Here is a 12,819-nt window from a genome sequence, read left to right as displayed (position 1 = left end):
ACTAACAACCAGTCATGAAACACAATTCGTAGTGTGCCACGTCATTTGGTCGTCACTGTATCATATTCATGTATGCGATCGTTTCCAATTTTTTTGGAGGTTCAGATTTCAGATCATAGGTAAACAAGAATCAGACCAGCTGATCGATTTTCGCATTTTCATTTTTCTAACCTATATATATATATATATTGTATTACTATATTAATTGTTAGCGTTGTATTATATTATACAATACAACGCTAACAATATATAATTTATATATCGTACAGTGTTTATGCAGATATGCCAGTCAGTCCAATTCATAAGTTGGAAAGTATTAATATAAACCTACGCCAAGAAATCTCTTCAGTGTTGGTCAGTTGCTGGGATTGATCAGAAAATAATAATCGTCGGTGCCGTGTTCGTGCAATTCGCAATAAACAAAAGGACCGCCACATCTTGCAAATTACAAAATGGTTGTGACTTGTTCGATCCCAGATTGTCAAAGCAATTCAAAAACCGTAAAGTTATTTCCGTTAGTATATATTATTCTATATTATAGGAAGTATATTGTACTATACATATGTAGTGACATATTATATTTAGTGTTTAAAGTAAGTATAAAATATTTCACCAAAACTTGAAACCTTGACATTTTGGAACATTGTTACTTTATCGGACACCTCATTTTGCAATTTTTTTCTAAACTTATGTACCTAGTTAGTTATACTGAAAACCATGGTAAAGTCAGAATTTGATGGTCAAACTTAGTTTTGAAGTTATAGCCTAACGAAATTTCAAATTCGGCGATTTTTATGCATTTGCACATCGCTCTATTTCACTTACTTTGCTTTTAATTGTCTTAATGGTATACTAAGCTATAATATCTATTTTTTCAATGATTTTATAGACAATAAAGCCTAACATCAAATTCTGACTTCACCATCGTTTTTAGTATATCTAACCACATAAGATTTTTTAAAAAAAATTGCAAAAAAAAGCGTCCGGTAAAGTAATAACAAAATACCGACATTTTTTAAAAATACAATTACTAATTACTAAATATTTAATACATTATTAAACTTGGGCTACAATCTTAGAAACAATCAGATCCTATTTAGTATCGGAAAGCAGAAATACTCTCATAAGTTTAACATCAAAGCATTTTTACTGTGCCTAAAGGTTACAGATAACACATACAAACAATTTTTTTTTTAACACTTTTTTGTAAAATTAATAAATTTAAAACACGTTAAATCTCACGGGTATTCAAATCCATCTTTTCTCAAGATTATTATTAGCAACGTCGATGAAAATACCACAATTTTACATAATATATTTGTGAAGTTTATGTATATAATTAATTTTGTTTTATATGTTTCTTTAGCATTCCTCCTCCATCAGAAAAAAATTATTATATACGAATTAAGTGGGTTCAATCTATACTTAATTCGTATCCAAATTTCTCTCCGGACAATATCGACCATATGTACGTATGCAGTAAACACTTCAAATACCAACACTTCATACCTCCAGATACGCGAATGTTAAAAAGTTTTGCGATTCCAACCGTGTTTAACAATAGAAATTACATCCAAATTGACATTTGTGAGTTTAAAAAGTTTTTATCCTGCCGTTTTCTAATATCGTTGAAGACTTTTATTATTTTCCATTTAGATCGTCAGTCGGTAAATAATACTGATGCACCCATAAATCTAGAACGTGATATTCCAGTGAATGTAAACAATAATTTCTACATACAAGGAGAAGATAGCGTTAAAGTGATATCGGTGCCAAACCAGTCTTTTAATACCATAGGTGAGTTGAATTATAAGATCCAATATATTTTGAAATTAAAAACTTTATTTTTTCTCTTAAAGATACCAGATTCACGCCACAAAATGTTTTTAACCATACGCCACCAACTGAGCTCGTAAAAATTCAAGAACCGTCCGAACAGAGAGCCACATCATCTATAACATTGCGAACAAGGTAATTATTTCATGTCTAATATAAATATATTGTAAAAATATAATTTGGTTTGGATTTCCATTTTAGGAAAAGAAGAAGATTTGAATGTGATTACTGTAATTCATTGGATTCAGAAGCAAGTAAAATACGAATACAGCGTATCTGAGTGGGGAACAAAAAATATAAGTTATAACTAAAAATTAAAAAATTAAATTCAACACTATGAAAATAAAAAGGTATTAACTTTTTAATCATGTGAATCATTTTAATTTGTAATCTTTTTTTTTAATGTTTCAATAATTAATTATTTTTAATTTATTTTCGTGTAGGTTAACCTTTACCTACTTATAGCTACAGAATATAAATGTTTTTTTAAAAAATATCTTGATTTTATTTCGAGTAAATAGGAATGTCTTGATTTTTAGTTTCCATAACTAGGTATTGTATTGTATTGTATTGTATTTTTTTTTTTAAGTAGAATATAATAATATAATAATAGTAAAATAGAGTATAATATTATAGAAATCGACACTCAAGAGGAAATAAAAAAATTAAGCTAACCAATTAATGTTTTTTTTTTGTGTAAAAACTACACATAATCAGTAATCACTATTATTGTTCATGTAGGTACATAAATTAATATTTTCTTTGATTGGATGGTTATTTCATTACACATTCTTTGAAACAACCAGTTTTCTGATTTTTACTTTAAAACAACAGTATTTTGTTGCTTCTTTGACAGTTAAGAATTAACGAAAAATTAATTAAGTTATTTAAAAATACTAGACTTTTCTTGTATCATGTATATGTACGGTACATGATAAATGATACTTGATACTTTGAAATTATGTATCATGATACAAGATACAAGATACAATTGTATCATTGATACGTATCTTTGATACTGCCCAACCCTGTATGTACCAAAATGACTTTAATTTTTGTACTTTTTATGCTAGAAATAGGTAAAATATAACCATTGACTATTGTTAATTTATTATTGAAATTATAGAATTTAATTCTATTTATATAATAATATATAATATATAAAAGATTTTTAACTGATTCAATGGAATTTATTGCACCAGCTCCACAAACTTGCTTAAATAAGGTAGATAGGTATGCATTATTTAATATCATTTATTTGTTTTATTTAATAATGATAAAAAAAAAAATGTATAGGTGAGCACAACCGGAAAACAAATATTTTATAGTTAGGTATAACATAATTTTGAATAAAATCCATAAATTTGATAGAAGTTTTTGTAAGCTACAGCAGAAATAGATTTCAATGAATCTATTTTGAAGTTGAATACAATTTTTTCTGCAACAAATAATCAGTTACATAAATATTCTATCTAAATTTTTACAATACTCATTCATATTATTATACTGTAAATAATGTACAAATATTATACTAAGCATGTTGAAATATATACTTTTTACATACTCTCTAATTAACAAATATAACTACTAACTAGTATAACATAATTTATATCAAGAATGTGCCAAAAACATAGTCCAGTCAATGAAGAAATGGACTTTGTGATACCTTCTAATTTCTATACCTATCAACAATGATAATGAAAATTGTATTAGCAATTATTATTATTTAAAATTTTAGTATCTACCAAATAATTTGCACTAGTAAGTAGTAGTGTGTCTTATATTACTAAATGTATTGGTAGGTATGTTGTTTATCATTTGTATCACAGATCGTTACTATTTACTTAGTAGGTATCTATATATTTATTACAAAATTATTTAACAAATTATTCTTTTGGTAAAATTTTTAAATACAAATTCTCTTGATTTTCTATAAACGTTTTAAAGAGTTATACCTTTATAAAATATAATATAGATGAGTAGGTTGTAAGCAGTGGCGGCTTGAACTTTTTTTCCCTCGAATCACGTTTAATATTTTTACACCACCCACCCTAAAATATAGTTATTAGTTATTACTTATTATTGTACATTATCTGCTGAGTACACAAATTATATTTATTATTTATAATTTAATATTTAAATACCAACCTGCAAAAATGGTCCAATCTACCTTTTCCAACTATAAGACCTACCCACCCAACCACCCATTAATATTTTTGTGAATCACGTGATTCAAATATACTCCCTTCGAGCCGCCACTGGTTGTAAGTACTTAGTTTTTAAATGTCTATATAAAGTTATATTTGAGTTTAGGAAATTATAATATAGGTACAATATACCTACCTAATTAACATCTTGTAAAAATACCAAAGATTGAATTATCCTATGATTGAATGGAGTAACTAGAATTTAAAATTACCTAGTCAAAGATAAATTGTAAGAAAGAGGTAACTGTTCAATAACTACATCTGATGACAATCTGACTGTTGTACGATGGAAAGATACTAAACTAGTACACAATATCGACATATGCTGGGGCTGCCTGAAGATATAACTTCACGTTATGATAGGAAGGAAAAGAAAAAAATTGAAGTCACTCGTCCATTTGGTATACAGGAGTACAATAAATTCATGGGCGGTGTGAACCTCATGGATAGAATGATTGATAATTACCCTCATGGATTCAAGAACAAAAAATGGTACTTGAGGACTTTTTCATTTTTTGAATACTTAATTAACTCATGGATATTATACAAAGAAAATTGTCAAAATATACCACTTCTTCAGTTTAAAGCATCAGTTGTTTGGACCATGCTCCAAATAGGAAAATGTGATACATCAAAAAGAGGCAGGTCTTCCTTGCAACCTAACCCACAAAAAAAAAAAAAAAATGTTTCCATTGTAGTTTCAGAAATAAGATACGATGGTAAAAAACATTATCCAGGTAAAACGACAAAACCTCAAGCTTCCTAGTGTCATAATTTATATTGCAAATCAAGAACTAGATATATTTTTTAAAAATGCGATACTCTAGTTTGTCCATAGTACATGGAAGACTTCCATAGAAAATAAAGAATGAACTACGATATTTTTTTTTCTTTGTTTTAATATTTGTTGGGTAACATTTAGTATTGTTTTTTTGTTTATTTTGTGCAATTTAGTTATTGGTTTACTATTTTTATTATTATATTATCTTCATAAGATATATTACAAGGTATTATTTTAATTTTATACAGAGTATGTTAAAGAAGTTTTTTATTTATTTATACTTTGTTAGTAACATAATTTTTATTTTATGCATAATATATTAATTGTTTTATTATTATCCTTATTATTCTATTTATCCTCACAAGCCCCCCCCTGGCTTTTTCAAAATATTTTTTTTAATTGAATGTTTTAAGATAAATTACTATATACTAAACCACAAATTTAAAGTATAAAATAAGTTGTAATATAATAAAATATAATATATTGTATACAAGTTTAATAAAAAAGGTTATTATTTTAAAACACCTAGTAAAATTATTACTCCTCAAATCCTAACATTGCCCCCCCCCCCTAGAAAAATTTTTGCGGGCGCTTATGATTATATGTTGTATAGATTTTTTTTACTATTTTTCTCATTATTTATATCCCAAATTCATTATAAGAGTTTTTTTTTGAAAATGTAAAAAATCGTACATAGAGAGTTTAAAATTTATTTGAACTTCATAACATTTTTAGACATAAATTTTCTACTTATTAAATAAGTGGAAGAATGTCGACTAAGCTAGCTTTGAAATTTTTTCCTTCAGTTCATTATATTTAGCTATCCTATATAGGTAATATTCTGCTTCAGCCTACAACAGCTATTGAAAAATTCAAAGAATTGAATACATTTTGTACAAAAAGTTATAGTCTAAATGTTTATTGTTATATTGTATGTAGTGTGATGAAACTATTTTAAAAAACACCAGTAGTAAATTCTTATAAGAAATGGATAAATTATTTTTAAATGCTCAATAGGTAGGTATATCTTTATAATTACATTTTAATTTTGTAATTATTATTTAATATTACAATTTAATATCTTTATTACAAGATCAAATATTCGTAGTTATTAAACCATAGTTAAACATAATATAAAGAGTGAGTTTATTATACCATAATATATCTTGAACAAAGGCATCCATAGACGGCTACTGGGAGGGGGGAATGCTCACCGCTATTTTAATAAATGTTAAATGTTTTATCACTAGTAAAAAAAAAAAAAAAATAATACGTGCTGTATTTAGTCTTGTAATGATCAGAAATTTTAATTTTATTACTTAGTTGAATATGTATTTTGTACACACAATTTAAATTGGGTAACTTACTAATAACTATACTTAGTTCATAATACTTATAGTGATAGTTATTGTGATAATAAGGAATAATTATTAAGGAACATACTATGGAAAAATTATAAGTATGAATCATAATATCCTTGGAAAAAATATTTACTTATTAATAATAAAATATATACATCTATTTTTGAAAGTATAGGAAGTATGCAGCAATATTACCTATTCGTATATACCATAAATTTACCTGTATTAATACTCCATTATCCCTATATTAAACTATGGAAACGCTTGCTTTTTTTTTTCGAAGCATTCCCCAAAGTATACTTTGACGGCAAGGATTCTTGCGATTTGGCTATTTTGAACAAAACAAACAAAAATTATTTTACTGTTATAGTATATTAATTAAATTACAATCGTGGTGATAATCATGTGGGAGTGTCAAATATCAACCCAATTGCATTTGTTATTAGAAATCGTAATATTCACAATTTTTTTTTATGTTTTCAAATTTAGTAGATTGATATCATTGGCGTTCTCACAGAGGGAGGGGGGTTACGTGGGATGGATCCCCTATGTCATTATTTTAGGCAACTGTTTTTTCATGATTAACTGATAAGTGATATTTAATATTCGTTAAACCTATTACTTACAGATAACAGATTACAGACTGTAATAGTATCTGTAGTCTAATATTATATATGAATTAAAAATATAATGTTGTTATGATTGAATGTACGTTGCTTTGAAATTTAAAAAAAGGGGTGTGGGCCGTGGGAGCTTTGTCTCCACCCTTGACTCCTAAAACCGCATATTTTTTGGTTGGTTCAAACCACACACATTTAATAGGTTAAAATCACACAACTTTTAAAATTGTTGTATCCAAAAACCACACATTTTTAATTTCAACCCCAAAAAGGTTATACATAACTAGATTAGATATAATTTATAATTTATTTAAAAAAAAATGCATAAACAAGTATTCAAATTTAAAAAAATTTTAAATGTATTAAAACAAAAATATGTATATATACAATAGTATTCTCAGAAAGTGATAATTATAAAAATGTATTCAAACAAAAATTTAAAAATGTAGTGTGTAAAATTTTTAAAGTTTGATTACCTGAAATCTATTACCGACATTTTAAAAAAAATTCAAACGATCTCAATCGACATCATTATAATGTCTTATTAAAAATATTTTAATATTTTAATAATTTTTTTAAATTTTTTTTATTTTTTTATTTTTTTTAATGTCAATATCAAATCATCCAACAATAAACTAAAAATCTAAAAGATACAGAGTCACAATGTCACATACGTCATACACAATTATTTATTGTTTTCAACGAACTCTCGTTATGTATGACTATGTATAGTTTGCTCAGTTTGCTGTGTAACTAACGAACAAGCAGCTAACTTTTAAAATCACAATAATTATAATTATAATTTTTGTATTTTTGTTTACGCAAAGCAGCAATTTTATAAGTTAATAGCCTTACTAAGTACAATATATTGTATGATGAGGTAATAAAGTTTAAAGGTATAATACAAAATACATTTTATTTTTATTTAATCTTACTAAAAAACTTAATTTTACTACTTCTCAAACTAGGCGAGAGGAGGGTAAAGGGCTCTAAACCATTGTTTCGTCTAGAGTGTCAATGCTTCTAGCACCTGCCATGTCACCATGACACTAGTCACTAATCACTATGCATTTATAGATATCTACATTCTACATGCGCTTACATGTGGCAGATAAATTGAGAAAATGGGAATTTTATATTTTAATAGGTAAGCTTAATTTTGTATAGTTAATGATACGTTAGTAATTTTAATGATGGCATACTTTTAAAAACATGAAGAGTTATATAATTTAATTTATTCGTTATTTAGTACAAAGAAATATAATTGTTTTTTAATTTTAATAAGATATTGAATGATGTGATAAACTTTCAAATTTGAACATTAAAAATAATGATATGGTTTAATAATAATAATTATTTTTTGTGGATGGTTTATTGTTAATAAACTCTCGTGTATGGAACTTAGATAAATTTATTCGATGGTGACATTTAGTTGCAGTTTTCGGGTGTTGCACTTATTGTAGTGGTACTACAGTAGCATTCTATATTATTTGTATCGATTGACGTAGTGTCGCTACAATTCACCAAGTGTGAAATCTACTAGACACACTTGGGTAATGATCAAATACACTAATATTAGATAGGTACCTACCTACTATAATTAGGCAGTAGGTAAAAAGGTAGGTAGGTAGTAGGTACTAAACTATATTGACCAACTGTTTACTCTTCAGAACAGAAAACATTACATAAAATAAATAATGAAACTAGTATTAAACAATAAACAATACAACCTCAATATCGAATTTATTTATATTACTATAAACTAAATTATAATATTTACACTTAGCAGAAAGGCTACCCTGCCAGGAGTTACCCGTTTTCGCCAAAATAATATTGGCCGTTTCCACCATAGACCTTTTCCGCCAAAAACGAAAAAGGTACGATTCCCGTTTCCGCCAAAAGACATTTCCGTAAAAAAAGTTTGAAAACCAATGGTCTTAATTTTTAAGCAATATATATGTTGTGATATATATAAAATAAAATAGTAATGTAAAATATAGGTAATAGCAATGGAATTTGTAAATAATTGCGAAATTGCAAATATGTACAACAATATATACAGCGATAATCTTCGATAATTGTTGATAATCGTCGATAACGGAAGGAAGTATAAACTGTATTACTGTGTCATAGTTTATTTATAATTTGCACACAATAATTATCTGACTAATGTTAAATTCTTAAATTTTAATTCAGTATCTGTTCTTTTCGTCATCAGTTTAACAACAGTTAATACGATTTTCAAAATGGAATTTGTTAATATTTTTTGTGACATTTTTAATTATTTAAAAATAACGATACGTTTTTTCAAAACTCTATTGAGACTATATTTGACCTATACTTGTATTATAATTATTTGAAATAGTTAAATATAATGTATTAATTATCCACTTGTATTATAATTTATAATAATAAAAATATTTTTATATGATAAGAATATATAATATTTGTACATGGTTCCCAAATTGACGGAAACGTCTTTTCACAAAAATAAATTTTGGCGGAAACGGGAATCATACCTTTTTCGTTTTTGGCGGAAAAGGGCTATGTCTAAATCACTAAATCGGGAAACCGATTTTTTGGCGGAAACGGGCGATGTCCACCCTGCCTACCTAAATAAAAGTTATAACACTATTAAAAACATAAAAATGAAAGGTCACTCAATTTTATAAACAGTAAATACAATTTACCGGTTAAAAATATATCAGTAAAATTTACCGAGCTCATCTCTTTAAATACACTTATACCGATATAATGAAATAATATTACTTATCTAACTCACGTTGTGGGCAATTATTGTTGTTGTTGTTGTTGTTGTTGTGCGTAGTTGTGGTTTTTTCATTACTTGTTTCTGGCACATTCTTCACCTCCTTCAAATGCCTTCCACGGTCGTTCAAAGAATCTGACAAATTCGGCCAATCCTTACGGCCAAGTATATAACAGTTATTCCTGGTTTCACCACCTGTACTGTTTTTTTTTTCTTTTTTTTGAAGTTTTCTTTCCTTTGCAGATATGTGTGGTTTCGACGACATTGTTATTAATGAATGATAGCTCTGTATACATATAGCAAAATACATGTCATAATTATTTATCGCAACTAATAAATACCTACAAATCTATGAAAAATAACACTAGCGACAGTGCTGCAATATTTCAAGTATATAAGTATATTATCGTCACTGAATAAGTTTTGTTGAACTCATAATTATCAAAACAATCACATTTAGTGTTATATATAGATTAATTATTAATATTATATAATTTTACTGTCATAAAATATCTTTTAGATGGTCACTGTAAACCCTAGAACGTATAGAGTAGTTTCGTAATATAAATAGCTCAACATTAGAGTCATTCATAGAGTAGTAGAATTTTGTTGTGTAGGTATTTAAAATAATAAAATACGTATTAGTGATACGTTTGAGTCCCAACAATTAATATTATTTTAATCATAGCATAATAATAAATAACTCTAATTATTATTTCCCAGTTTCCGTCAATATTAGAATTTAAAAATTCTATAAATGAAATTTGTGGCTATGTAATTTTGATATTTTTAGAATGCTGTTAGGACGTTAGGTATGTTTTCCCTGAAATGTCTGGACGTGGCGTCTGAGGTCCGAACATAAATCGGCGTTAGACGCGACCGCGCTGTTCAACTTAATGACGCTGATAGTAAACCAAACCTTAATACCGAAGCGTAGAGAACCAACTTGGTTCAACCAAGTAACACATTCCGAAGCTTAAGCTATTAAAAATGAAAATCTTATAAGTTTTAACTACAAAATAGTTCGCAAATTATAATTATTTTATAAAAAAATTGAACATTGTACAGCTTATAAAAAGTCATGTCTATGTATATTAGTCATTAGATAATTTGAAATTTGCTAAAATAATCTTGATTTATAATATTTAAATCATCTAGCTTTCTCAGTAGGTACTTTTTTAAATCATGATGAGAGAAATATGAAATATTTTAATTTTAATCTCTTAATTTTGGTGACCAATATACTTAATAAAATTGAATCATATTACTACTCCAAAATCTGTTGAGTGATGATGGCAGACACAAATGAAAAAAAAATTAAAACCAACACATAATTGTAAAACGTGCATATTATATCTACATATGCATTATTCCGCTGAGAATCTAAAAGTTAAAATGTTGCGATGAATTTAACGCACAACTACAAAGTAGCTATGACCTATCTAAATAAACTATTGTTTCTATTGTGTTAGAAACAAAGTAAAATTACATTATAATAATTATAATACCTATACTACATATGGATAGTGATATCAGATTATTGATAAATATATAAATTCAATATTATTTTATATGTGAGTGGCTATAGCCTATGGCTATACAGTATAATATACGACGGATATAATTCGCTGCGTTTATATTCGCGATGGTAAGCACAGCCGTATTATATTTTTCCATCGGAACATCCGAGTGATAAAAACAATAGCCAATAGTTCTTAATTTTACATATTATTTTAAAATTAGGATGGGCAAAATCGATAACGGAAAATGTTGCTTTATATCCCAGGTAGAATAGGTACCTTTTTGGTTTACGATTGCGTGTATTAAACACGATTGGGCAATGTTGCTAAATTTAATAACACGTTGATATAAATTATAAGATAATTAATGTCGTATTTATTTGATCATCTCGTTTATAATTTTGAATTCCTGTCAATACATATAAGCATTCACATGTATTTAGTTAAATTACCTACTAATATCAGCAGTGATTGGTAATCTTAGCCAGTTTCATAAACCTAAACAATTTTAAAAATGTTAACCAATATTATGATATCGTTTTATTTTTGACTGTTAATGGTGTACTTTATTATTTTATAGTATTTTCATCTATTTTATTTCTAATTGCTAATAATAGATAACTCTTAGCTTGAGTCAAATTAAATTACTTTTTTTTAATACAACCACTAAATTAAATGTTGCCTAATTTGGCAACGGCGCAGTAGCTTAAATGCATACCTATATAATATTACCCAAAATATATGTTCCAATGTCTCATTAAAACGTGCGCAATATTATTATGAAAAAAAAACAAATGTGTGCAATCGTATTTTGCCGTAGTACATATATATATTTATTGTTGGTGTATAATTTAGGTGGTGGTTTGTTGAAATACGTTGACAAACAGCCAAATTTATTAAAATATTTCTTATTAATTTTGAATTAAGTAGCTAGTGATATGTAAAGGTAAGTGATTTTGATTTTATTCACCAACAATAAATGTAGATTAAGACTGAAATTAATTTACTATCAAATTGTGATGATAGTAGATACATCGTACAATTTATAAAAATTAATTCTCTTATGCTTAAGTTTGGTCCATGACATGGATCACATGGACTTCATGTGGAATCAGTATTATAATATTATAATTGGATATAGATAACTTAATGTATATAAAATATAATTAACTGAGTATTTAAATGTATAATATATCTAATAATAAAATATAAATACAAAAAATTATAATATATTATATAGGTACTAATGTGTTTTAAAATTAAAATTGATTATGTACGACGTGTATTCATTGTTTATTAAACAAAAAGTTGGGTTTAAAGAGAGTTCTTTCCTAAACAGATGCTTTTTATAATTAATTTTCAATATAAGTACATAAGTACCTACTTATATTATATTGCGTTATAAATTTAATTGAACTCGAATAAATAAATATAATATACTGACCTTTTTAACGTTATTGAATAACGGGAGGTATTTCGTTTGCTTGTCGAGTGATGTCAACGAAACTGTTGGTGATGAACTAATGGAATTATACTCCAGCACACGAGAGTCGACCGTAAACCAACCACAAAAACCTGTCCGTTGCTACGCATTGGTCCCTCTCCTATATACCAAACCATACCATGATGGGAGAAAATTCGGCCAGTAGACTTCGCATGCATCAATATCGATGTTTGGTTTATTGTCTGGAGTATATAATACATATAATTCTATACCTAACCTAACC

The 12,819-nt window shown here is 26.9% G+C and overlaps 2 protein-coding genes across 2 annotated transcripts; one reads left to right on the top strand and one right to left on the bottom strand.

Moving 5' to 3' along the window:
* Nucleotides 1–2: 2 nt before the first annotated feature.
* LOC149058534 (uncharacterized) lies at nucleotides 3–2,339 on the top strand. The gene is made up of 6 exons (XM_089220656.1): nucleotides 3–119; nucleotides 281–514; nucleotides 1,367–1,587; nucleotides 1,657–1,797; nucleotides 1,860–1,971; nucleotides 2,038–2,339. The coding sequence occupies exons 2-6, from the start codon at nucleotides 453–455 to the stop codon at nucleotides 2,114–2,116; spliced, it is 615 nt and encodes a 204-aa protein (XP_089076782.1). The 5' UTR covers nucleotides 3–119; nucleotides 281–452; the 3' UTR covers nucleotides 2,117–2,339.
* Nucleotides 2,340–9,355: 7,016 nt separating this feature from the next.
* On the bottom strand, nucleotides 9,356–12,634 carry LOC149058533 (uncharacterized). Its single transcript, XM_089218390.1, has 4 exons — nucleotides 12,537–12,634; nucleotides 9,588–9,858; nucleotides 9,496–9,534; nucleotides 9,356–9,417 (listed from the first exon to the last, which is right to left on the bottom strand). The coding sequence occupies exons 2-4, from the start codon at nucleotides 9,835–9,837 to the stop codon at nucleotides 9,356–9,358; spliced, it is 351 nt and encodes a 116-aa protein (XP_089074516.1). The 5' UTR covers nucleotides 9,838–9,858; nucleotides 12,537–12,634.
* Nucleotides 12,635–12,819: the final 185 nt, after the last annotated feature.

This window comes from Diuraphis noxia, unplaced genomic scaffold, assembly GCF_037042655.1.
Source record: "Diuraphis noxia isolate RWA-SAM2 unplaced genomic scaffold, SU_Dnox_SAM2 contig0002, whole genome shotgun sequence".
In the NCBI taxonomy this organism is placed as follows: Eukaryota; Metazoa; Arthropoda; class Insecta; order Hemiptera; family Aphididae; genus Diuraphis; species Diuraphis noxia.
Note: the sequence above shows the minus strand (reverse complement) of the source record. Positions and strands in the feature narration are given on the sequence as shown.